This window comes from Esox lucius, chromosome 19 (genome assembly GCF_011004845.1).
Source record: "Esox lucius isolate fEsoLuc1 chromosome 19, fEsoLuc1.pri, whole genome shotgun sequence".
NCBI lineage: Eukaryota > Metazoa > Chordata > Actinopteri > Esociformes > Esocidae > Esox > Esox lucius.
In genome coordinates this window covers 14814111-14836763 of record NC_047587.1, presented here as the reverse complement: position 1 = coordinate 14836763, position 22653 = coordinate 14814111, and the positions used below count along the sequence as shown (strand labels likewise).

Sequence of the window (22653 nt, the reverse complement as noted above, 5' to 3'; positions counted from 1 at the left end):
TCCTGCCATCATTTGAAGTGACTGATTAATCATAAATAAAGTTGAGCTGTTCTAGTAGGATGTTCCTGACATTTTCTTAGTTGCATCTCAGAGCAAAAGCCATGGTCCGCAGAGAGCTTCCAAAGCAGGCGTCCATTAGAAAGCTGAAGATGAAGAGGAAGTTCACCTTTCAGCACGTCAATGTCCCGAAGCACACATTCAAATCCACAAAAGCATGGCTTCACCAGAAGAAGATTAACATTTTGGAATGGCTCAGCCAGAGCCCAGACCTGAATACAATTGAACATCTGTGGGGTGATCTGAAGAGGGCTGTGCACAGGAGTTGTCCTAGCAATCTGACAGATTTGGAGCGCTTTTGCAAAACGAGTGGGAAAATATTGTCACATCAAGATGTGCCGTGCTAATAGATTCCTACCCAAAAAACTGAGTGCTGTAATTAAATCAAAAGGTACTTCAACAAACTATTAGTTTAAGGGTGTGCACACTTATGCAACCAGGTTATTGTGAGTTATTTTTTATTTTTTCCCCTCAAAGATTTCAGTTTGTTTTTCAATTGAATTGTTCACATTATAGGTCACGATAAAGGTGTAAAAAGTTCTGAAATGATTTATCTTTGGCATTTTAACAGGAGTGTGTAGACTTTTTATATCGACTGTATATTACAAGTGGAATGTATAGATGGGCAGTAAAGGCAAATGCAGTACAAATGGCAATAATAAATGTGCAGTTAAGGCAAATAGAGGAGGGCAGAAAATGTACAAGTATTAAGTGTAGTGTATGTTACAAGTGTGATAATAGTTTTGTGGGTGCAGATGGTAATTCTAAATGGCATTCTAGATGTGCAATTGAGGCAAATTGAAGGAGTAAGGTAGCATGTGCAACCGGGATGCAGTGAGAGCAGCAATGAGGTCCCCAGGTAGACATGTGTATGTAACAACTGTCAAAATGCAAGCATGATGGCAGTCATAAATGTGCAAAGAGGCAAATTGAATGTGCAAGGTCTATGTGCAACTGAAATGCAGGGATAGCAGCAGTGAAGTTCCCGATGTAGACACGTACCTGTAACAACTGACAACTTTCATTATCAGACTTAGCAAGGCAGTGTCACAGAGTTAAGCAGGGTTACAGTAGATGGGAAGAAACTGTTCCTGAGCCTGCTGGTTCAAGAACAAAGAAAGCCTGTAGACATGTAGCATAGTGTTTGGCCATAGACAGACTTTCAGAGTATGGAGGAGAGAGCAGGTGACATCAGAGTGAACTCAGGTCTATATTTAAACAATGTTATATGGCTCTGACTCAGAGCTGGTCTGACAGACTCTGACAAATCAACTTTTAATTTATTGCGTGGAGGAGCTTTGAGCTGAGTCCATGGACTTAACCTCAAGGTGTTAACTCTATGGCAATAAAAAGCAATACTTTTTTCATTCTCATTTTCTTATTCGTACACTGTTTGATGGCTAATCTCTAAATAGATGTATTATTTTTGTTGTCTAATAAATTGACACAATCAAAAGGAGAACCGTTGTGGGAATTGTAACCAGAAAAGGCATAAGTTGTAGATTCTTCAAACAGCATTATTATACATTTTCAAATCTGTAGCTGCTAACAATTTGCAGTGTCAGGTCAACAGTTGAGTTCAGGCCTACATACACTCAGTACAGCCCATTCCGTAATTACGTCCCCCTCCTGTTACCACGTCTGAAGCTGTTCTGCTGAGTTCGGCATAACAAGATGTCATCAGGCCTTGAGAAGTTAGCCATAGCTAAACTTATCTGCTGTAGGCACTTCCTATTCTTCGAGGACAGCGGAAACAGACAATAGCCATACTGCATTTCTTGATTATACTTTGAATTTATATTTAACATTGTAATAACCAGTAAGATTTAATTATAATGAGAAATAAGTACATTTTCACCACATAAATATCTACATTATCTACCCAAAGACGAATGCAATTACTTCATACATGCATGGGTAGAGATTTTGAATGAGAAAGATTCCATCGCTAAACCATTTCTCCTCCCGAGGGATAGTTCTGTTATATCGATGTTGGGATAACAAGGAGAGGGAGAAAGAGGGGCAGTCTCCCATGAAGACACGAATGTAGGGGTATACTGACATCTTGTGATGTGACTGAAAATTTCATTTTTACGAAACCCTGCCTTTGTTTCTTATACCAGAGAATATCTGTAGAATATATGTCACAGTTAGTGACAGGTACGGATATTTTTTATTTTTTTATCTCTTTCACCCTTAGTCTGACGATTATTACTGCTGCGAAGTCATGACAGATTATGTAGACATATGCACCACAAATGTGGAACTATCCATGTAACGACAGGTTGTGGTTGTAGTCAAGTTCCCCTCGTACACAAACTGTCTCTATCTTCCAGTGAGTCACAGAGGCATTTATACGTGAGCTCGAAGGCTCGGCATCTCGCGTACATTGAGAGTGTGCGAGCAGACCTGATTATGCGGTACCTATTCATTTATTCATATGGGTTGGTGAACATGATCATTTGTCAAACCCAAAGTAGACTGACTTGTTGAGAAGACACGGTGAAGTATAATTAGATACAAGAACAGGAAGAGCGGTGAGAGGATGATGTAGGGTACACCTTGATTGGATGCAATAGATGGGAAAACTGTCCCTTGCATCCTTTGTTCATAGAAAATAGTCACATTGAAATGTAATTCATTCTAATTATATGGTTCTAGTGTTTGTCAGACAAGACAGACATGAGATGCAATTATCCATGAACAATTTCATTATTTTATTTCTACTTTATGTACATAGACATGTGAAATTCGGTCTACACATTAAATGTGATTATATTAAAATAATACTAATAAATTACAATTTTCCGAACTCACTGTAGGCTTCGATAATTATGCTATATTTCTGATTGGTTGGTTCTGACAAGCGAAATATTTAGAATACCAATGAGATAATGAAAGGAATTTGGTTTTAAGGGATGTACTTTAAGTTGATGTCATTTCAGGGTGAGACTGAGATTGGATCAACATCTGTTCCTTCTCTGACTCAGCACTGTGCTGAAACACAAAATGTTTATTTTTTTAACATAATTAAAAAAAAATTTAACAGAACATCTAGCTGGACTGTTAGATATTCCCACCCACAGTGGATACTCTTTTGTTGTTGCTCTCACGCTAACGTGCGAGATCCAGCCGGACTGCGCGGTCGCAAAACGCACCAACTTCCCCCCTCCCCCGCGGACTGCCTGGCTTGAGATGAGTGGAAGATGTCGGTTTCGGGGCTGAAGGCCGAATTGAAGTTTTTGGAGTCAATTTTTGACCCAAACCACGAACGTTTTAGAATTATTGATTGGAAGCCCGACGAGCTTAGTTGTCAGTTTAATGTAACCGGTGAAAAACTGCTAATAATACATTGCAACATTACGGTAAGAAAGAAGCCGCCAGCTAGCTGTATAGCTAGCCAGTTAGCACGGGCGAACGATAAACATGACGAATTTGGAATTCTCAAGCCGAACACTGCAAACACAAATAATTGAACACCCCAGTTAGCTTGTTCTGTTATTGGAGTTAGACAGTTAGCCAGGTAATATAGCAATATGTTTCGACTTTCCAGGTAGTTTATAGTCTTACCAACGGGCCATATGTCCAGCTATGCTATTTAGCCCGTTAGCAAACAACAAATATGTGCATATGCGTTACAGTAGTTAGCTGGTTGTTTTTTAGCTAGCTATCTAGCAACTGTAAGGTTAGCCAGTGTGTTTGCTAATGCGTCCAAAAAATTGAATGAATCCACCCCCCCTCTCTCGGCTCTCCGATGAAATTTACCTATAAGGTATTTGTAGTTTATTTCGCTAATTATACGATAACCTGTTGTAAAATGGTAACGTGACCTGTAAACAATTGCTGACTAGTGAATGGAAATAATAGTTCTGCGTGAAAGGGGTTAGCATTAGCTGGCTAGCTAAGTGGTGTCGTAACAACTCCGATGACACGGGTAGAAAGCTAAGTAGTTTGCTAGCCAGTGCTAGCAAGCAAATAAAAAAAAAATCAGGACACGAAAGTGCATCATGACGTCGTGACTAGAAAACTTGTGCGTGGTGCATAGCCATCTATGACTCCTCTCTAGCGTCTAGGCGTGAAATATCGTTTATTATTTATTTTTTTTCAGAAGTAGCTGTAGCTACTATTATCTAGGTGGGTAGTGTTACCCATTTCTGTTTTGTGTATACAGTTAGCTTGCTAAATAGCTTGTCGCTTTAGTACTGTCCTCTTACATCTAAGCGCTTTGCTTAGTAATTGTGATAAACTGGTAATAACCCCTCTCCCCCTCTCCCCCTTCATCCCCCCTTTTCTCTCTGCCTGCCATCTCCCAGGAGTCATACCCCTCTACGCCTCCGATCTGGTTTGTTGATTCAGATGATCCAAGCCTGACAGAGGTGTTAGAGCGCCTTGAAGATGTCAGAAGAGGCACCTCTTTAGTAAGTCACTTATGTGTGTGTGTGTGCACGCATTTCTTTCCTCTTCAACACCCACACATGTGCTGTAAGATGTTGCTTGCTATCTTTGTTGCCACCATTACAGTCGTTTGAGAAGTTGTTGGAAAAACAAGGTTTGACATAGCAGCTACTGCAGAACAACAGTTGACCTGTTTTTGTTTCCTCCAGCTCCTGCAACAGCTGAAACGTCTCATTTGTGACCTGTGTCGACTGTACAACCTGCCCCAGCACCCCGATGTGGAGATGCTAGATCAGCCCCTTCCTGCTGGACCCATCAACCCGGAGCGCAAGGTAGGCTTCACCAACCACCAGTACCAGGCCGTGCGTTTTACACGGCAGGGCCTGGACTTCTCTGTGACACTACTGGCTTACAGTGCGCTAGTGAGTGGCTGCTGTGGCAAGCCCAGATTTGCCTGTGCCGTGCCTAGCGTGCCCTAGTTGTTTTAGAGTCTGTATGAAATTTCTGGAAAGTTGTGTTTTCTGTAAGTGTTCTTTTGCTGGGTACTTTAATCTTTCACAACTAGCCCATTTGATTGGAAAACTGCCATTCAGGTTGTAAGAGACTGGGCAGTTCTTCCAGCAGCTGGTTGATACGGGGAGAGGAACTTGTTTTGATGAGCACTGTGACTGCATACCTATTCTGATTACATCACGGGAAAAATGCACACTGATGGCCTCTATTAAAAATAACCAAGAACTGCGGGAAGTGTTTCCTCAGTGTTTTCATTCCCTTCTTTCATTTAGCAGGAATGCAGCACTGCAAAAGAAATGGGACTGTAATATATAGTATTGTTATGGTAACCGTCTTCTGCTAAATGAAACCTCAACAGTGACCTATGCCTGTTTTATAGACTTATACCCGTAGTTGTTTTACTGCTCTATAAATCTGACATCTACGAAATGTAGATTAGGAGAACCCAGGCATTCAGATGTTTTTGAAAATATTCAGAAGATGTATTGCACTTATGGGAATGGACTGCACATAGGCCAGTTGAAAATAAGGAATATGCTGTATTCTATACTAATATATTTCTTGTCAAGCAGTTGCATTTATTCTCATGGTGCATGCAACAACTGTCTGGTTGGTGTTGAGTCAATTCTGACTACTCTGTGAAAGTAAATCCACAACTAAACAGGGCTGGTTTCCTAAAGCACTAAGATGATCGTAAGATGCACGTAAGTGCCTTATTTTATCCATGCGTTTTCCAAAAGCATGGTACTTAAGTGGCACAACATAGCACGTTAATTAACGAGTGCACCGGACCACTTGTTAGTCCATCATAACAGGCACTTTACTGTTTTTGTGATATAACGCCTCCCTCATCATGTGAGGAGTGATCGTAAACAGTTAATATTAAGGATAATATTACAAATTATCCAGTTTTGATTGAGACCAATTTATTTTGACAAATTATATAATAAGTGCGTTATTGGATGTGAGTGATTGAATGCAATTCAAACAAGAAATAATTAAGTGTTTAAAATTTGTTTGCACTTCGTAGGCTACTGGTAGGCTCCTGTCTTTGATGGATAGGTGCTGGTGCCTCTATCTCGTCAAGAAGAACATTGATTTCTTCAGCTCTGAATGCTGGTTTTCTCTAGTGTTCCATTTTTATTTCAAATATTTAGAATGAATCTTTATGACTATACTTTTTATTCCCAGTTAACAAATCGTGTTGTGTTGCTTTCTACGTGAAGTAACGTATATATTCTTTATAGCTAACGGAGGAACTAATAATTTCATGTCACATGATCAGTTTCCAGAGATGATTTTGATTGGCTGAATGCACTGAATGTTCACCCCATTGGTTGGATATGTTTCGTCCACCATACATTTTCCTAATGATGCCTAAGTAATAGTAGAACACATCTACAGTAATATTATATGCTTCTGGTAAGTAATCAAGCTCTATTAAAATGCAATATGCTATATTTTAAAACGTATTCACCTAATTCCATTCCAAACCCCAAACATGGCCTAATTCCTCTCCAAACGGCTGTAACGTAGCACTTACGATACACTTTATGAAGAGCGACGTGCATTATGGTTTGCGGAACAGGCGTAAGTCTGTTGTAACAAAATCCATCTTAAGACTACATGCATCTTTAAACCGTCATAAGTGCCACGTTATCGGGAAACTGGGCCTATGTGCGCTGGGTGCCGCAATGGGATTGGAACAGAGACAACTTAATTAGTTAATTGTAATAGTTTTTTAAGGTCTGAATTCCGTATCACTTTGGTGTTTTAAAAATCCTGACTTTTGAAGGCAACACAGACCCACAGCCTTAAAAACAAGTCTATATATGGAAAAGTAAACTGTTTAACGTTTCAACCAATTTATTGCTCTAAAGAACACTTGAATCACAGTCAACAAATGGTCTTTTTCCAGAGCCAGTCCTAGATTAAATGAATGTCTGACTAACTGTTTGGTTGGGTCCAGCTGCTGTAGTGGGGAAGCTTCGTTGCTTCTGCGGAAGGGAAAAGCCCGGAGGATAACATGTATTCTGTTTTTATACCATTTTTAAATCCAATGGTGAGGAAAACGCATTTGTAATCACTGTGAGATGAAACAAGATAATTCTTGAATTCTGTCTTGGTGTTCCACTTACAATCGGCACTGCACTGTGGACTTTTAGACTTCTGAATTTATAAACCTGACTGTCTTCATTTTAATTGAACATGCAATAGAAAAAATAAGACCGCTACTTGCGCAGAAATGTTTTCCTTGTAAATGACAAACAAGAACAGACAATGAACAATTACTGACATCCCAGAAGAAAAGGTTTGCACAATAACAAGGATGACAAAATCAGAGAACCCCCCCCCCTTCTTGGTTGTTGGACCACTTCGGGGTGCTTGAATAACTCTCTGAATAACTGACATTATATAAAAATAAAACACCTATGCTGCATTTCCGCTGGTGCTTTACCCCCAGTACCAGGGCTACACCAGTGAATCATGCTAATATTGGCTCTAGATTTTCCTGTTTCCACTATACATTTGGTACCGAGGACTTGAGGAGTGGCTCAGCAGGAGGAGGAGTAAACAATCAACACAATTTGTTTTTCTGGTTACAAAAAATAATGGTAGTAAAATAATATAAACTAACGCCATGTTTAGTTTGTTTTCAATACAGCGTTTGAACTTGAGTAAAACAAATTTCTTCCTCAAACTCCTGCGACCGACACCTTTTCCACCTAGACTCGTGACACTACCCTTTAATAGAAGGATTTGGGAGAATTCTGTGGTAATTTTGTTGTAGCCTGCAGAACCTCTAATGTCTTGGTCTCAGTGCTCCGTTTTTCTTTGAGTCAATGCGTACCACCTTCAGTTGTTCCAAATCTTTCCGTTGTTGTCTTTGTTTCCCTGTACTGTTGCTTTATTTTCTTTATCAGGGGTTTGTTAGATTGTATGAAAACCATTACGAGAAGCCTAAAGCAAACGATACACATTGCTATTCGAATAGCACAACATGCCGTGTTTTCACAGCACATTACGTGTCAACCCACAAACCCTGTCCTAAAGTCTGGGGCTCGGCACCAAGTGAGAGCCGGGCTATTTGGCCACAGCCTAATGGCCAACTGGCGCTGGCCCATGTCAGTGTAAACCGAAACATTTCTGGACTTTAGGGTACAACACCTGTGTTTGGCACCAGTGGAAACAAGGCACTATAATTGCACGTATATCAATGCTAGAACTAACCGTGTCATTACATTCCAGAGTTCACTCTTGCCATTGGAGGCTTCTGGATTTAAAGAGCCTTTTCAGTATTGCCCCCAGATTGAAACAAGCAGAAAGTCTGTTGGTTCAAATTTTCCGATGCGAATAACGTTACTGTTGAATCCTAATCACTGTTTCTCTTCTACAGCAATAGCCTTAGCACAAGGTTAGCTTTGTTTGCCCGGCTTTCCTTACCCCGTTGACACTCGGGACGGCATGCCTTGTTTGTATACTCACAACCTTCTCTTCTGTTTGTAGCATGGACCAGCGGACGAAGTTACATCCGAGGAGGAGGAGGAGGAAGAGATGGGCGAGGTGTGTGAACCTTTACTGTGTGTGTTGATTATATCTGTTCATGTGACAACACTGAAGAAATGACACTTGGCTACAATGTAGTGAGTGTACAGCTTGTATAACAGTGTAAATTTGCTATCCCCTCAAAATAACACAACACAGCCATTAATGTCTAAAACGCTAGCAACAAAAGTGAGTACACCCCTAAGTGAAAATGTCCAAATTGGGCCCAATTAGCCATTTTCCCTCCCCGGTGTCATGTGACTTGTTAGTGTCACAATGTCCCAGGTGTGAATGGGGAGCAGATCTGTTAAATTTGGTGTTATTGCTCTCGCTCTCACACTCCCTCATACTGGTCACTGGAAGTTCAACATGGCACCTCGTAGCTAAGAACTCTGAGGATCTGAAAAAAATCGTTGGTGCTCTACATAAAGATGGCCTAGGCTATAATAAGATTGCCAAGACCCTGAAATTAAGCTGCAGCACGGTGGCCAAGACCATACAATGGTTTAACGGGACAGGTTCCACTCAGAACAGGGCTCTCAGCTACCAGCATTGCTGCAGAGGTTGAAGGGGTAGGGTGTCAGCCTGTCAGTGCTCAGACCATACGCTGCACACTGCATCAAATTGGTCTACATGGCTTTCGTCCCAAAAGGAAGCCTCTTCTAAAGATAATGCACTAGAAAGCCACCAAACAGTTTGCTGAAGACAAGCAGACTAAGGACATGGATTACTGGATCTAAGTCCTGTGGTCTGATGAGACCAAGAAACTTATTTGGTTCAGATGGTGTCAAGCGTGTTTGGCATCAACCAGGTGAGGAGTATAAAGATAAGTATGTCTTGCCTACATTCAGGCATGGTGGTGGGAGTGTCATGGTCTGGGGCTGCATGAGTGCTGCTGGCACTGGGGAGCTGCAGTTCATTGAGGGAACCATAAATGCCAACATGTACTGTGACAGACTGAAGCAGAGCACGATCCCCTCCCTTCGGAGACTGGGCTGCATGGAAGTATTTCAACATGATAATGAACCCAAACACGCCTCCAAGACGACCACTGTCTTGCTAAAGAAGCTGAGGGTACAGGTGATGGACTGGCCAAGCATGTCTCCAGACCAAAACCCTATTGATCATCCCTATTGAGATACTGTGTCCATATCTTTGTGTGAGCCGTTTATAACATATGGCTGTCAGATGAATAAAAAGAATGTTCACAAAACAGCAAGAACCCCCAATCTGTATGCGAATGTTCAGTGCAAAACAAGTCAAGCAACTGCTCCTTTATGGCCTGCTACCTCTTGTCAGTGTTCCTGAAGTTGGCACTTACATGCGCTCTCCAACAATTATTTCAGTACTAGTTATTCAGTACTCTGGGGTAAGAAAGAAAATCAGACCAGCTGTGTCTGAGTAGATGTAAAGCTATATGTCATTGTGTTCCTTCTAGATTTGGGATAATTTGGTTGCATGTCTACCTGAGAAGTGGTACAAAATCTGGAACTGAACAGAATGGATGTTCTGGTTAAAAGTATTGCGTCGAGTTGAGAGTCAAATAGTTTGTTGGTTGGCAATTTGCCAGCATAACGTTTTGTATACTACCAATAATTTAGCTGGCATGTTTGTCCAGAGCTACTTATTGTACTGAGTAAATTTCTATGTTTTTCTCCCACTACCCCACCCAGTGGGAATCTGTCTCTGTCTGTCTGTGTATATGCAAAAAAAAACACTGTTTTGTTCAGCAGGACATTGAAGACTTGGACCACTATGAGATGAAGGAGGAGGAGCCTGTGGATGGGAAGAAGTCAGAGGATGATGGGATAGAGAAGGTAATGTGTCTCTGTGTTGGAAGGCAGTGAACTATAGGTCCCGCGTTCGGATCTGCTCACAGGCGAAGCGAAGTACGCATTGAATTATTCCGTATTGGCCAAAACTTTGCTGGATAAAACTGAAACCTGAAACTGTATATGGTTATATTGCGACTGTTTCTGCCATGGAATAGTTCATCTTCAGTCTTGCTAGAAATTGCTCAATTCTTATGATTATTCCTAGGAAGTTAGTAGATACTAGTAAACCTATTTAACACAATCCTCAATGGAGTCTAGCGACTGCTGAAACTTGTGATGCCGTGGCGTATTGGTTAAAGACTCTCATATGGAAGACTTACAGTGGATATAAGTCTACACACCTCTATTCAAATGACATGTTCTTGTGATGTAAAAGAATGAGTCAGAGAAATCATGTCAGAACTTTTTCCACCTTTAATGTGACCTATAAAGTGAACAATTCAATTGAAAAACACACTAAAATCTTTGAGGGGGAAAAATAAAAAAAACTCACAATAACCTGGTTGCATAAGTGTGCACACCCTTAAACTAATAGTTTGTTGAAGCACCTTTTGATTTTATTGCAGCACTCAGTCTTTTTGGGTCGGAGTCTATTAGCATGGCGCATCTTGACATGGCAATATTTGCCCACTCTTCTTTGCAAAAGCGCTCCAAATCTGTCAGATTGCGAGGACATCTGTTCACAGCCCTCTTCAGATCACCCCAGAGATTTTCAGTTGGATTCAGGTCTGGGATCTGGCTGGGCCATTCCAAAACGTTAATCATCTTCTGGTAAAGCCATGCTTTTGTGGATTTGGATATGTGCATTGGGTCGTTGTCGTGCTGAAAGGTGAACTTCCTCTACAGCTTCAGCTTTCTAACGGACGCCTGAAGATTTTGTGCCAAAATTGTCTGGTATTTGGAATTGTTCATAATTCCCTCCACCCTGACTAAGGCCCTGGTTCCAGCTGAAGAAAAACAGCCCCAAAGCATGATGCTGTCAACACCAATGCTTCACTGTGGGTATGGTGTTCTTTGTGTGATGTGCAGTGATGTTTTGGCGCCAAACATAACTTTTGGAATTATGGCCAGAAAGTTCAACCTTGGTTTCATGAGACCATAACACATTTTCCCAAGTGCTTTTGAGAGACTTGATGTTTTTGTTTTTTTTGTTGCAAACTTCAGCCGGGCGTGGATGTTTTTCTTTGTAAGAAAAGGCTTCCGTCTAGCCACCCTACCCCATAGCCCATTCATATGAAGAATATGTGGATTGTAGATTGTTGTCACATGTAGCACACAGCCAGTACTTGCCTGAAATTTCTGCAGTCCCTTTAATGTTGCTGTAGGCCTATTGGAAGCCCCTAAGAGCTTTTGCTCTTAGATGCAACTAAGAAAATGTCAGGAACATCCTACTAGAACAGCTGAACTTTATTTGTGATTAATCAGAGTCGCTTTAAAAGATGGCAGTTGTGAAATGACTTCTATTTAACGTGAGTTTGAATGTGATTGGTTAATTCTGAACACAGCCACATCCCCATTTATAAGAGGGTGTGCACACTTATGCAGCCAGGTTATTGTAAGGTTTTTATTTTTCATTTTTCCCCTTTGAAAGTTTTCAGTTAGTTTTTCAATTGAGTTGTTCACATTATATCATAAAAACCTGGCATTTTAACAGCGGTGTGTGGACTTTTTAAAATATCCACTGTACATTCTAATCTATTGAGAGCAATGACGTTAATTATTTCTGGTAGATTCCACTACTCTCTCATCTTGTCACTTGATGAAAAAGTTTTTATTGATAATTATTTTATATATGTCATTCACGAATGAAAAGTACGCTGTTTTGCCTTGAAATAAAAAAAATACATTATTATGCCATGAAATGAAATAGCTTTGGTAGACTCGCTAGCAATTGCTCAATTATTTTGACCAGGGGTGTCTAAACAGTTCTATGGAGGGCTGAGTGGCTGCAGGTTTTTGGTTTTTCCTTTAAATTGGTTCCCAGTTCACACCTAAACAACCAGGTGAGGGTAGAAACTAACGAATTAGTGACCTAATTAATCAATAAAGTACAAGGTGAGAGCGAAAACCTGCAGACACATGGCCCTCTGTGGAACTGTTTGGACACCCCTGCTTTTGACTATTCCAGTAAGTTAGTAGATACCGGTAATGCTTTTTACTGGCTAGTACGCTGTTCAAACGGCCATTGGCAAACGCAATACATAGTAAGAAACGTTAGTCAGTTTAACTGTATCAGTGTCATTCACGAATGGCCAATTAACTATTCAAATGGCCAGTGGCAAAATAGTTTTTTTTCTTCTTCAAGAGGCTATACTGACACCCAGCAACTGTACAGCTCAGTGGTGTCGTGGTGTCACATGGGCGACCCGGGTTCGAATCCCGAGGTGGCAACATTCTCTATTGCGGTCTGGCTGAACTAGGCTTGCCTGGTTTCTTGTTTTTTTTCTTACTCTTTAGACGTTTGTTAGTGTCTCCTATCACAGAGCTATTCAAATCTTATACTATGAGGTCCAGAGCCTACTGGTTTTCTGTTCTACTTCATCACTGTCACCCACCTGGTGTCCCAGGTCTAAATAAAATTAGAGGGTTACAATGAAAAAATGAAGTGGAACTGGGCTGTAGAGCTGGAGTTGAATACACCTGTTTTACTAACGTTGTTTGTCTTGATTTGAAGGAGAACCTGGCCATTCTGGAGAAGATCCGCAAGAACCAGAGGCAGGACCACTTGAACGTAAGTGCCCATTCGGTAAGGTGTCTTTCTTATTTTTCCGGGGGGATTACGGGAACATTTCACCTTTCTATTCTCTGAGTGTCAGTTTTAATCAACCCAGTCCTCAAGCACGACCAGGTGTATTTAAGCCAATAGTTTTTAATCCGTTCCGACACTGGGTCATCTGATTCTAGAGGCCTACCCATCGGCATCCCGGTTGGTTGAGTCCACTGTTATAATACGTAGAATATGTAAAAAAAATAAATAAATCTAGTGCTTTCTCGGAGGACAGGTTTGATTAACAGCACTCTGGTTCGTAGTAGGTTTCTGATCCCTGGTTTGTGTGGCATGTGTTACAGGGTGCAGTCTCTGGGTCCGTTCAGGCCTCTGACCGTCTCATGAAGGAACTCAGGGAGATCTATAGATCACAGAGTTACAAGACAGGTGAGTGCTTTGACCTCTCAAGACTTTCTCCAATGGAGGATTATTAGAATCAGGGATTCCCCCCCAAAACAGGATTTCTTTTATACTAGGGAATCTATTGAAAGTTTGGTATTTCCCCCCCCCCCTACCTTCTCTGTTGGCAGATGTAGGCTGATGTCGATTATGCTAATAATAACGTGTTGATTTAGTGATTTTCATGTGAATGTTGTGTTCTTCATTACCAGGTATTTATTCAGTGGAGCTAGTAAATGACAGCCTTTATGAATGGCATGTCAAAATAAGGACGTAAGTATTGAAATACATTTTTACTATTTCACTTTCTTTATATAAGTCGTTCATATCCAGAAAATGAATTTGTGTTACTTAGGTGAGATGACCACATCTGGTTGTATTGTCTTGTTGGTTCCTCTAAAGTTATCAATAAGTTCTGTGCTAGCTGGAACACAGTGTAAGGAGAGATGAGACTGACGGAAGTATCGTATTGCATGGATGGGTGAATTTACAACTGTTTAAGTTGGAATCATTTAGTCCACTGTTTCCCAACCAGGGGGATTGGGTCCCCTGGGGGTACATCAGATGACTCACAAGACCATTGTTTAATTACTATTATTATTCTAATAATTCTTTTTTTTTTCCCTACAGTGTAGATCCTGACAGCCCACTGCATAGTGACTTGCAGGTCCTGAAGGAGAAGGAAGGAGTCGACTACATCCTGCTCAGCTTCTCATATAAAGTGAGCCGTGCCACTGGTTGATCAATTTAAGTTTCATTGACACGCGTTGGTCGCCAGGGAGGTTTTGAAGCTCAAAGTTTTCATCTCTTGCAGGACAACTTTCCGTTTGATCCGCCGTTCGTACGGGTGGTCTCACCGGTGCTGTCAGGAGGGTAAGTGCCACTCCGAGCCAAACGGACTGGATGTAATCTTTCGGAGGGGCAATGCTAATGTTGGGTACTTGTTAGTTTTGTGGGACGGAAAACATGGAGTAAATTTGGCCTTGTTAAGGGACCCACTTTAATGTTGGAGAAAAACTGTGTTTCAGACTCAAACGAGTTTTGCAAGTTGTGGAACACTTAGATTGCAAAGAGAAAGGTTGTTAACATTAGAACCGCCAGGCCTTTTTGACCCCCAGTAACCGCCAGAGCCGAATGCCGTTTAGCATCATTAGCATACGAATCGTCCCTATTAGCATGGAAATTCTCCTCCACAGCATCACCATCCAGCCAGAGCATCAGTTCATCTACTGGGTCGTCATCAACTATATAGAATATTCTAAAAATGAATTACAGAATTTGTTTGTTTTAAATTGTTAATGAATTAGAAAAATACCAGAGTGTTTTGTATTGAATGTCTCATCATATGAAAAAAAAGACAAAAACAGAATACATAGAAAAAAACAAGGTCCAATATGAGTAGGCTGTGAATGGCGCGTCTTTACAGGTTTCTCCAAGAGATTTTAGTGGAGCTATCGAGTTGATTTCAACGTCAATCCATAGCTCTAGTCTCCTATATTATTGGCATATGTGATTGTTCTATAGGTGACAATAAGTTATTGAAAAACCGAGAGGAGCTATTAGAATATGACCAGGTCCGATATGAATAGGCTGTGAATGGTGCGTAGGATGTGTGATATAGTTTCTCTTTCCCCATAAAATTATGTAGATTAACATTTTCGATTAACATTTGATGAGTTAGCCTACACAATAAGATGAATGTCCTATTGAGAAACGGTAACCTGTGTGATAAGTAGCCTGTATCATTTGTATTATGTTTCAATAGTACCCTAATTAACTTTTCATCTGGGAGTATCGCCCGTTCATCCATTGATGAGGACTGATTAGCGCCTGGGTACCATTTGGGTACCAACACTAAGTGGCGTGGACTGTTGGCCGACAAGTAGGAAAACAGGGTGAAAATAACCCAGTAAATACTTTTCTGTTCGGCAGTTTAGAATTCCGACAGCGGAAAAATTTAATATACGCCTATTTAGGAAAAGTAATGGAAGGAGGAAGGTGTAGCTTTCACAATGGCAGTGTTATTTTAATTACAATCTCAAACGCCAATTGGCGTAGGCATTTGCCGGTTCTACTGTTAAAAAGCCAGACAGTGTTTATTTGTCTCTGTGAGTTTGGAGATTGGGATGCTGTCATAATACTGCTGCCTTCCAACATTCATTCAATCCTTGACACAAGTCTTTTGGGACCTGATGTTTAATTGAAGATGTTCAGTTACGTAGCATTGGTTGGAACAAAGAAAATTCCCTAAACAGATCTTGGTCAGTGTTGCCCATCGGAAGCCCACGTGTTTGCTGTTTTTGTAGTGTTACTGTTTGAAGTACTGTACTGTCACTTTGTCCATCCTGCTCATATTCCAGTGTATGTCCTCTATCACTAACACAAATGTCTGAACAATTGAAAGCAACCGCCAACTGCCACTAGCTTGGGAATAAAACAGTCCATAAACCAGTCCTGGTTCTACTTCATGTTGTGCTGGTACTGTTTTTGTTTCAGCTATGTTCTCGGAGGTGGGGCCTTGTGTATGGAGCTTCTCACAAAACAGGTCTGAATCTTCTTTGCACACGACGCTCCTTCTTAAACAAAATTGTTAATGAAGCAGACTTATCCACTGTCTAAAAAACAATAGGTCCTAAACTTGATGTGAACTTAATCAGTGTTTTTATGAGTAGCTGTGAATGTCTCACATTCTTTCCAATGTCATACTCATAAAAGTTAGGAATTTAATGCAATATGAAATGTAATACAACTATCTAGCCTAACCTTTTGTAAAATGCCAGCATCATGAAGAGAACCTTTGTGTTCTCTCCCAGGGCTGGAGCAGTGCCTATTCCATAGAGTCTGTCATCATGCAGATCAACGCCACCCTAGTCAAAGGAAAAGCCAGAGTGCAGTTTGGAGCCAATAAGGTAATAGTCCAAACAGCTGTGTTATCGGTAACTAGATGGATGTAATGGTAACAGTCCAGACAGCTGTGTTATCGGTATCTAGATGGACCTAATGGTAATAGTCCAGACAGCTGTGTTATCGGTATCTAGATGGACCTAATGGTAATAGTCCAGACAGCTGTGTTATCGGTAACTAGATGCATGTATAGTGGTAATAGTCCAGACAGCTGTGTTATCGGTAACTAGATGCATGTATAGTGGTAATAGTCCAGACAGCTGTGTTATCGGTAACTAGATGCATGTATAGTGGTAATAGTCCAGACAGCTGTGTTATCGGTAACTAGATGCATGTATAGTGGTAATAGTCCAGACAGCTGTGTTATCGGTAACTAGATGCATGTATAGTGGTAATAGTCCAGACAGCTGTGTTATCGGTAACTAGATGGACTTAATAAAGGGGTTGGTGAGATTGAATCTGATCGCTACCGTTGCACCTTTTCTTACAGAATCAGTACAATCTCGCAAGAGCACAACAGTCATACAAATCCCTTGTGCAGATTCACGAAAAAAATGGTATGTGGTCTCCTTTGAACCGTTGTAGCATGAGAATGAACCCCTGAATGATTCCCTGCTGATAATGTTATGTCGTATGGGTTTGTCGTGGTAACCCCTGCTTTCTCTTCCAGGCTGGTACACACCTCCGAAAGAGGACGGATAAAGAAGTCTCTCCTCTTCCTTGGAGCATAACATTTGTTTTTTGGTTTAAAAACCAATATGTTTTTCTCTCCTTTTTTTGAACAATTTTCTCCCTTCTGACTTATTGGGAGTTATATCATCCTTTCTTGTGGAAACCAACTGGCAGGTTCTTCCGTCTCGTTTGTCGTCGGCTCTGTAGACCAGTATCTCACCTCTGTCTGGCCCATCTGTTAGGCCGGAGGTCCTCCTCATGCCTCACTCCACCTCCCTCTTGGCACTATACCTGGGGAGAATGTCTTTAGTGACTGAGGGGGTTCGGTGGTCCATAATCATCACATCTATTTTTTTCCCACAAGTGGATAGTTTATTTTAATTTTATTATATACCCATGCTGGTTTGAAGACGTGGCTCGACAAATCCCTCATTGGTGTGAACCTGCTTGTCGGATGGTCTGATGAGATGAGAGATGGTTTGTGTCCCCATCCTCCTCCTGTTTTTAGCTTGAAGCTGCAAGCTCCTACAGCAAGCCACGGAATGGACAGTTGGATTTTAACTGAAAGCTCTGTGGTGACAGTTGGATTTTAAAGCGCTGAAGAAGACTCTGAGGAAGGATGTTTCTTGTTTCACCTCAGTCTGTTAGAGACACTGACTGCCCCCCCCCCCCACGTTGTGTAATATTTACTGGTACAAAATGCAGACATTGTTGTTAAAAAGAAATATTATACGCTTAACTGTAAACTACTTGCTGGCTTGTTTGATGTCCCGGGCATGAGCCTGATTGGTGACGCTGGAGGCCGACCCGGATGTGGACTTAGACTGACGGCTGTCCCAAATGGCACCCTATTCCCTAAATTGCGTGCTACTTTTGACCAGGTCCCTATGGCAATAAAAAGCATGTGGACCACACTTAGTAATGCAGTGCAACCCGGGATCATTAATGTCGTTTTTTTCATTTATTGATCGTCTGACGTGTTGGGAATCTGGTGCCGTTTGGGGTGCATGCCAGTCTATCACCCCATGATATGTCCTGGCTGTTATGTAGCTCGTATGTTTAGGGTAGCTTCTTTCTAGGTATTTGCTGTAAATTCTTTGGTATGGTTGGATTCTGGGTTGCCTGCTTATTCCCATTTGATTGCAGGCAGCCTTTAAGCTGGATTTTGGGAAAACCGGAGGGTTTATTGCAAGTGCCTGGAGTTTTGCAACCCTGAAGCAAGGGGCTATTGATCCTTGGTTCCAACACCGTGTCTGATTAGTATAATAATGTATTATGATTGAAGGGAGCTCCACAGACCAACTGTCATCTTGTTAATGAATTTACGTACCTGTCGTAAATATAACATTAGGTAGAGGGGAACCAAACAGAACCGGTTCGGTCGCTTGTCCCTATGTGGGAAGATGCCGCGTGTCGTCCACGGCAACCTTTCCCCTACATCAGTAACAGGTCTTTGTCCAATTTAACCTGGCTGATCAGGTGTGTTGAGTTACCTGATCTATGGCATTAAATATGTTATGCCACTCAAGAGAGGCGGGGTTATTAGGAGGTGGATGATACACTTAGGAAGGCAAAGCAGCTGGGGCATTTGGACATTTCTTTTCCACCGTCTACTAAAATGATGGGGCGTAGTGGCCATAGGATGTAAGCATTACTGCAGCTGGGCCGTCACTGATGTCATCATTTAGAGAGAGGTTAGCTTTGTGCTAACGCAGTAAATAATTAAATCAGCGTTAAAAATATTGCCTGGCTTTTATTTTAGTTTGGCAGCCCGGCTCGTGTCCTAACCGCTACTGTGTCACAATTGAGAGAGTTCCATAGCCTGGCTATAAATCTGTTGGTCCAAAATCTGACCACAGGACTTGACACGAGCTCAGCACAGACTGCCCTGGGACCAGCTCTACAGCATGCTCATGTATGTCATGACACAGCACTAAGAGTTTCCCCATCCACTCCAGCAATCCCTGCTTTCACCGGTCACACGCAACACCCATCAACTGGTCCCATGGCTGGTCAGCGCAGCGTCCCCTAAGGACTGCCGGCCACACGCAGTGTTATGTCTTCAATCAATCATATTGGGACTTCTGTTTTCTGTGGGCTACTGTACAGCCTCCTGGCGGTAGGCACAGCTCATACTGAGCGATCTATTCTAAATTGTGTGGCCACCCGAGTTCAAACCCAGTTACCTGAGATCTCTCCTGCCCAGGTCTTTAACACTGTTGTATGGGCTGTGTTTTGAGCACTGTTGAGGGGATGGTATGAGACTTGGGCTGTAGCTGTAGAATACTGAGCCTTGAGGCCTCTTACTGCATGGGGAGGTTCTGTGAGGTTCAGCTTGTATACCAAGGACATGCTAAATATCTCTCTTTCGATGTGTATTAATGGGGAAAGTTCACTGTTTGACGTTATGTAAATGAAAATCACTAGTGATTGTTGGAAAGTGCCAGAATGCCCCCCTGCTCGCCCATCTCTTCGGCCTTTCACGTGCCATGTGATGCAACAGCAGGACTGTTCAGGTGGCGTCCGAAGTGCTGCCCTCATTTCCTGTAGACTACACTACATTTGCCTGGGGCCAGTGTTGTCTTATGGTTAAAATGTGTCCACTATCTGGAGAAAAGGGTGCAATTTGGAACGCACATAGGCTTTTTCAGCAGTTCCCCCCCCCCCCCCCCCCCCCCCCCCGATCTGTGTCCCCTAACACACCTTGCAAACAGTTTTGAACTAAACAAAACTCAGGTAAACAAACTAAACATTTGGCGGGTGTATTTACAGTTTTTAAATCGCACTGTATTCCCTTTGTGTGGGTGCGATGCTTTTGATCGGAGGCAGGTTTGTCCTGGTCCAAACATTCGCCCTAAATGGGCGACGGGGTGTGGTTTAGGGCTTTTACATCGTCTTCACAAATGTTGTGCATTTTCTCTTATTGCCATGTAATGCTTTGCTTTTCAACCTCCTTATTGATTTTCGCCCCCCCACCCAGTTATTAAAGTTCACAAAAGATCCCCCTATTTTGAGCTACAACCATGTGTGTTACAGGGCAGACGTGTTTTGGAGCGGCTGGTTGTTTGTTCGGTGCAGTTGGTCTGCTTAGGGCACTGTTGTTTCCGTGGACACGGTTGGGTCTGCTTGTTTTACAGGTGACATGTCCCAAACGCCACCTCACTGCCCGTTTGGCTGTCGCTATTTACGGAGAGAGCTCCTGTCAAGTACTCCCCTCGGGACGGTGGCAGGATCCCACCTGCATGTCCACCCCCGTGCTTTGGCTTGTGTCAAAAAATTTGATGGGTATCTGCTGTTCGTTTGTCTTCAGACTTGTATCGAATGCATATATGTAGGCTAGGCTACAATGTTATTTTATTTTCTGTGCAAGAGGTCTTTAAATAACTTTAGTCTGTAATGGTTAATATATATTTGCACAAAATGGCTAAAATGTGCCTCAGAGGTCGATACCTAAAAAATAAAATAAAAATGGAGTTCCTTCAAAAACTAATTTCAAATCAGGGGAGAATCTTTTCTAGTTTTAGCTCTTGTATACCATGAAGCAGTCTACAACACACGGGTTCTTTGATTTCCCGGGGATGATCAGCGAGGTGGTGGTGGTGGTGGTGGTGGTGGTTGAATCCTTTTTAAATTGTATCTACTGGTTGGGTCCATGCCTGCACCATGTTCCCTATGTTGTAGCTAATGCATTATTAGAGAACAGGGGTGCCAATTAGACACAACCTGTCTTCCCTCAGAGCGACAAAGCCTTGTTCCGTTACTCCACAGAATTGATGGCTGTTATAATCTTACGTCTTCAACTGGTGATTCCTGTAAAACTCACTAGAACATTGTCTCGCGTCTGTGTAACTGCTTTGCTCCTGATGCCCAGGTCCTGTCCCGAAACTACGCCGTGCCCCCCAAACCAGTGCCTGGCCTGGACTGAATCTGCTGGTGCTCTCTTTGGGTGCCAGTTCCGTTTCGTATTTTGGCTTATCCATAGTAATACCCTTCAGTGGATGTTCTGTTAGAGCAACAGGATCTCAGACAGGAGGTGGTCGAAGGTGCTGGGACTCCACTCTTCTGCATCCCTTGCCCCTTAACCCTCACCACCCAGAGTGTCTCGTAGTTGGTGTTGCTCTGGGAATGATGTCTCTTTACGGACAGTAAAGTCTATATTAAGGTATTAAAGAGGGACCTAGTCATGCGCCCACTCTCTGAGAAACCTGATACCATTTGATATTTTTAAGCCATAGAGATGGTTGGACTTTCAGAACGTGTTTTAGAGTGGACCCTGTCATTGGTTGTCACCTGCTGCTCTAACTTTGCACTTCCAGCTTTATTGGTTGGTACCTCGTGGGTAATCCTGCACATCCCGTCGACTTGTCGTCGGGGCTGGCCTATACATTACACAGAAATTGACAACTTTCAACGCAGAGACACATTAGTGGAGGTTCCCAGGCTTAAACAGACGCTATGATGACTCGGACTCAAAAGACCTTCCATCTCTGTGGTTTTCCGAATAATCCTCGTATTAGACTTCCTTGGCAACATCACAATGTCGCCTGTTCATGTCCACACTTCTCAGATCTTTTAGAAGGGTCTGGGGCTTGACGGGTAGGTATGGCTGTGTTTCTGGGCAGTGCCCATACTTTTTGTTAGGGGTGCGGTGTTAGACCATTCACTTTGGCTAGTCAGTTCTTCATGCTGTGATTATTAGGTTTGCACGCTTCTCTATAACTGGACAGTGTTGGAATAAAAAAGAAAAAAAAAAAGGTTCATCTATCTACTAGACCAATTGTGAATTCATCCTTTTCTGTTCACCAACAAATGGTGGATGGATTGTCAAGTTTTGCACCGTTGGCATGCTTTTGATTTTGGTTCTGATTTTTATTTTATTTTCCATTTAAAGATGCATTTTGACCATGTACAGTAATTTGTAAACTTGCATCAAGTTTATGAATAAAGAATTTTAAGATTATCGTTTGGTAATTTTGTGCATTTATTGGTTTATTTGATGTAACTTTCATTCCTGTTTTTTGGACACTGGCAAAATGTGCTGCACTTGGTGTGCTAATAAGAGTTTAGTGATGCTAAATTCTGATCTGAGGATGGGTAAACATGCAGTGATTTATTTCTTCACAGCTTCAAGGAGCCTGTGTGTGTGGAGATATAACCCTATATACAGTTAACCCTATATAATTCATGCCCATGCCATTTTTTTTTCCATAGTGCATTTTTATTTGACCGATAGGTTTTCATTTGGTTTCTTCATGCTGAAAATGACATGAACAAGTGACAAAACACAGTAAGAGATTGTGCTGGAGATACAAATGAATAATGTAACTGTTTCTGTTTTTTTTTTTCAAATCTTTACAAAAAATTTAATGTTCAACAATATTCATACCCTTTGATATTTTTGAGTTCCTAAACTATTTAAAATGGTTTTGTAATTTCCACCCAAAGAGAGCACACTAATCACAGATACATTGAGAACAGCAGTAGGGGGGGGGAATCTTGCCAATTTTACTTGTTCGTAGCCTCGCCTCATCTCCGCTGCTAGCTTAGGGCAGTGGTTCCCTACCC

General features: G+C 41.8%; 1 protein-coding gene across 4 annotated transcripts; it reads left to right on the top strand.

The window, feature by feature from the left end:
- Window positions 1-3025: 3025 nt before the first annotated feature.
- Window positions 3026-19760, top strand: LOC105018371 (ubiquitin-conjugating enzyme E2 Q2). 4 transcript variants are annotated; one of them, XM_010883736.5, is made up of 14 exons: window positions 3026-3422; window positions 4371-4475; window positions 4662-4784; window positions 8473-8529; window positions 10242-10328; window positions 13021-13077; window positions 13416-13500; window positions 13725-13785; window positions 14143-14233; window positions 14327-14385; window positions 16009-16057; window positions 16326-16421; window positions 16907-16973; window positions 17087-19760. In XM_010883736.5, the coding sequence occupies exons 1-14, from the start codon at window positions 3264-3266 to the stop codon at window positions 17116-17118; spliced, it is 1128 nt and encodes a 375-aa protein (XP_010882038.1). In that variant the 5' UTR covers window positions 3026-3263; the 3' UTR covers window positions 17119-19760. The 4 variants fall into 4 exon arrangements, with proteins under 4 accessions (XP_010882038.1, XP_010882036.1, XP_010882040.1 ...); XM_010883734.5 differs by having other exon boundaries at window positions 3027-3422; window positions 13021-13092; XM_010883738.5 differs by having other exon boundaries at window positions 3028-3422; window positions 10245-10328.
- The last annotated feature ends 2893 nt before the right edge of the window (window positions 19761-22653 follow it).

What these genes read in the sequence shown, in the direction of transcription:
- LOC105018371 (XM_010883734.5), top strand. Translation starts at nt 3,264, where the DNA reads ATGTCGGTTTCGGGGCTGAAGGCCGAATTGAAGTTTTTGGAGTCAATT. An exon ending in AGGATGATGGGATAGAGAAG is followed by an intron (nt 10,329 to 13,020) that starts GTAATGTGTCTC and finishes CTTGATTTGAAG; the next exon opens with GAGAACCTGGCCATTCTGGA. An exon ending in TGCTCAGCTTCTCATATAAA is followed by an intron (nt 14,234 to 14,326) that starts GTGAGCCGTGCC and finishes CATCTCTTGCAG; the next exon opens with GACAACTTTCCGTTTGATCC.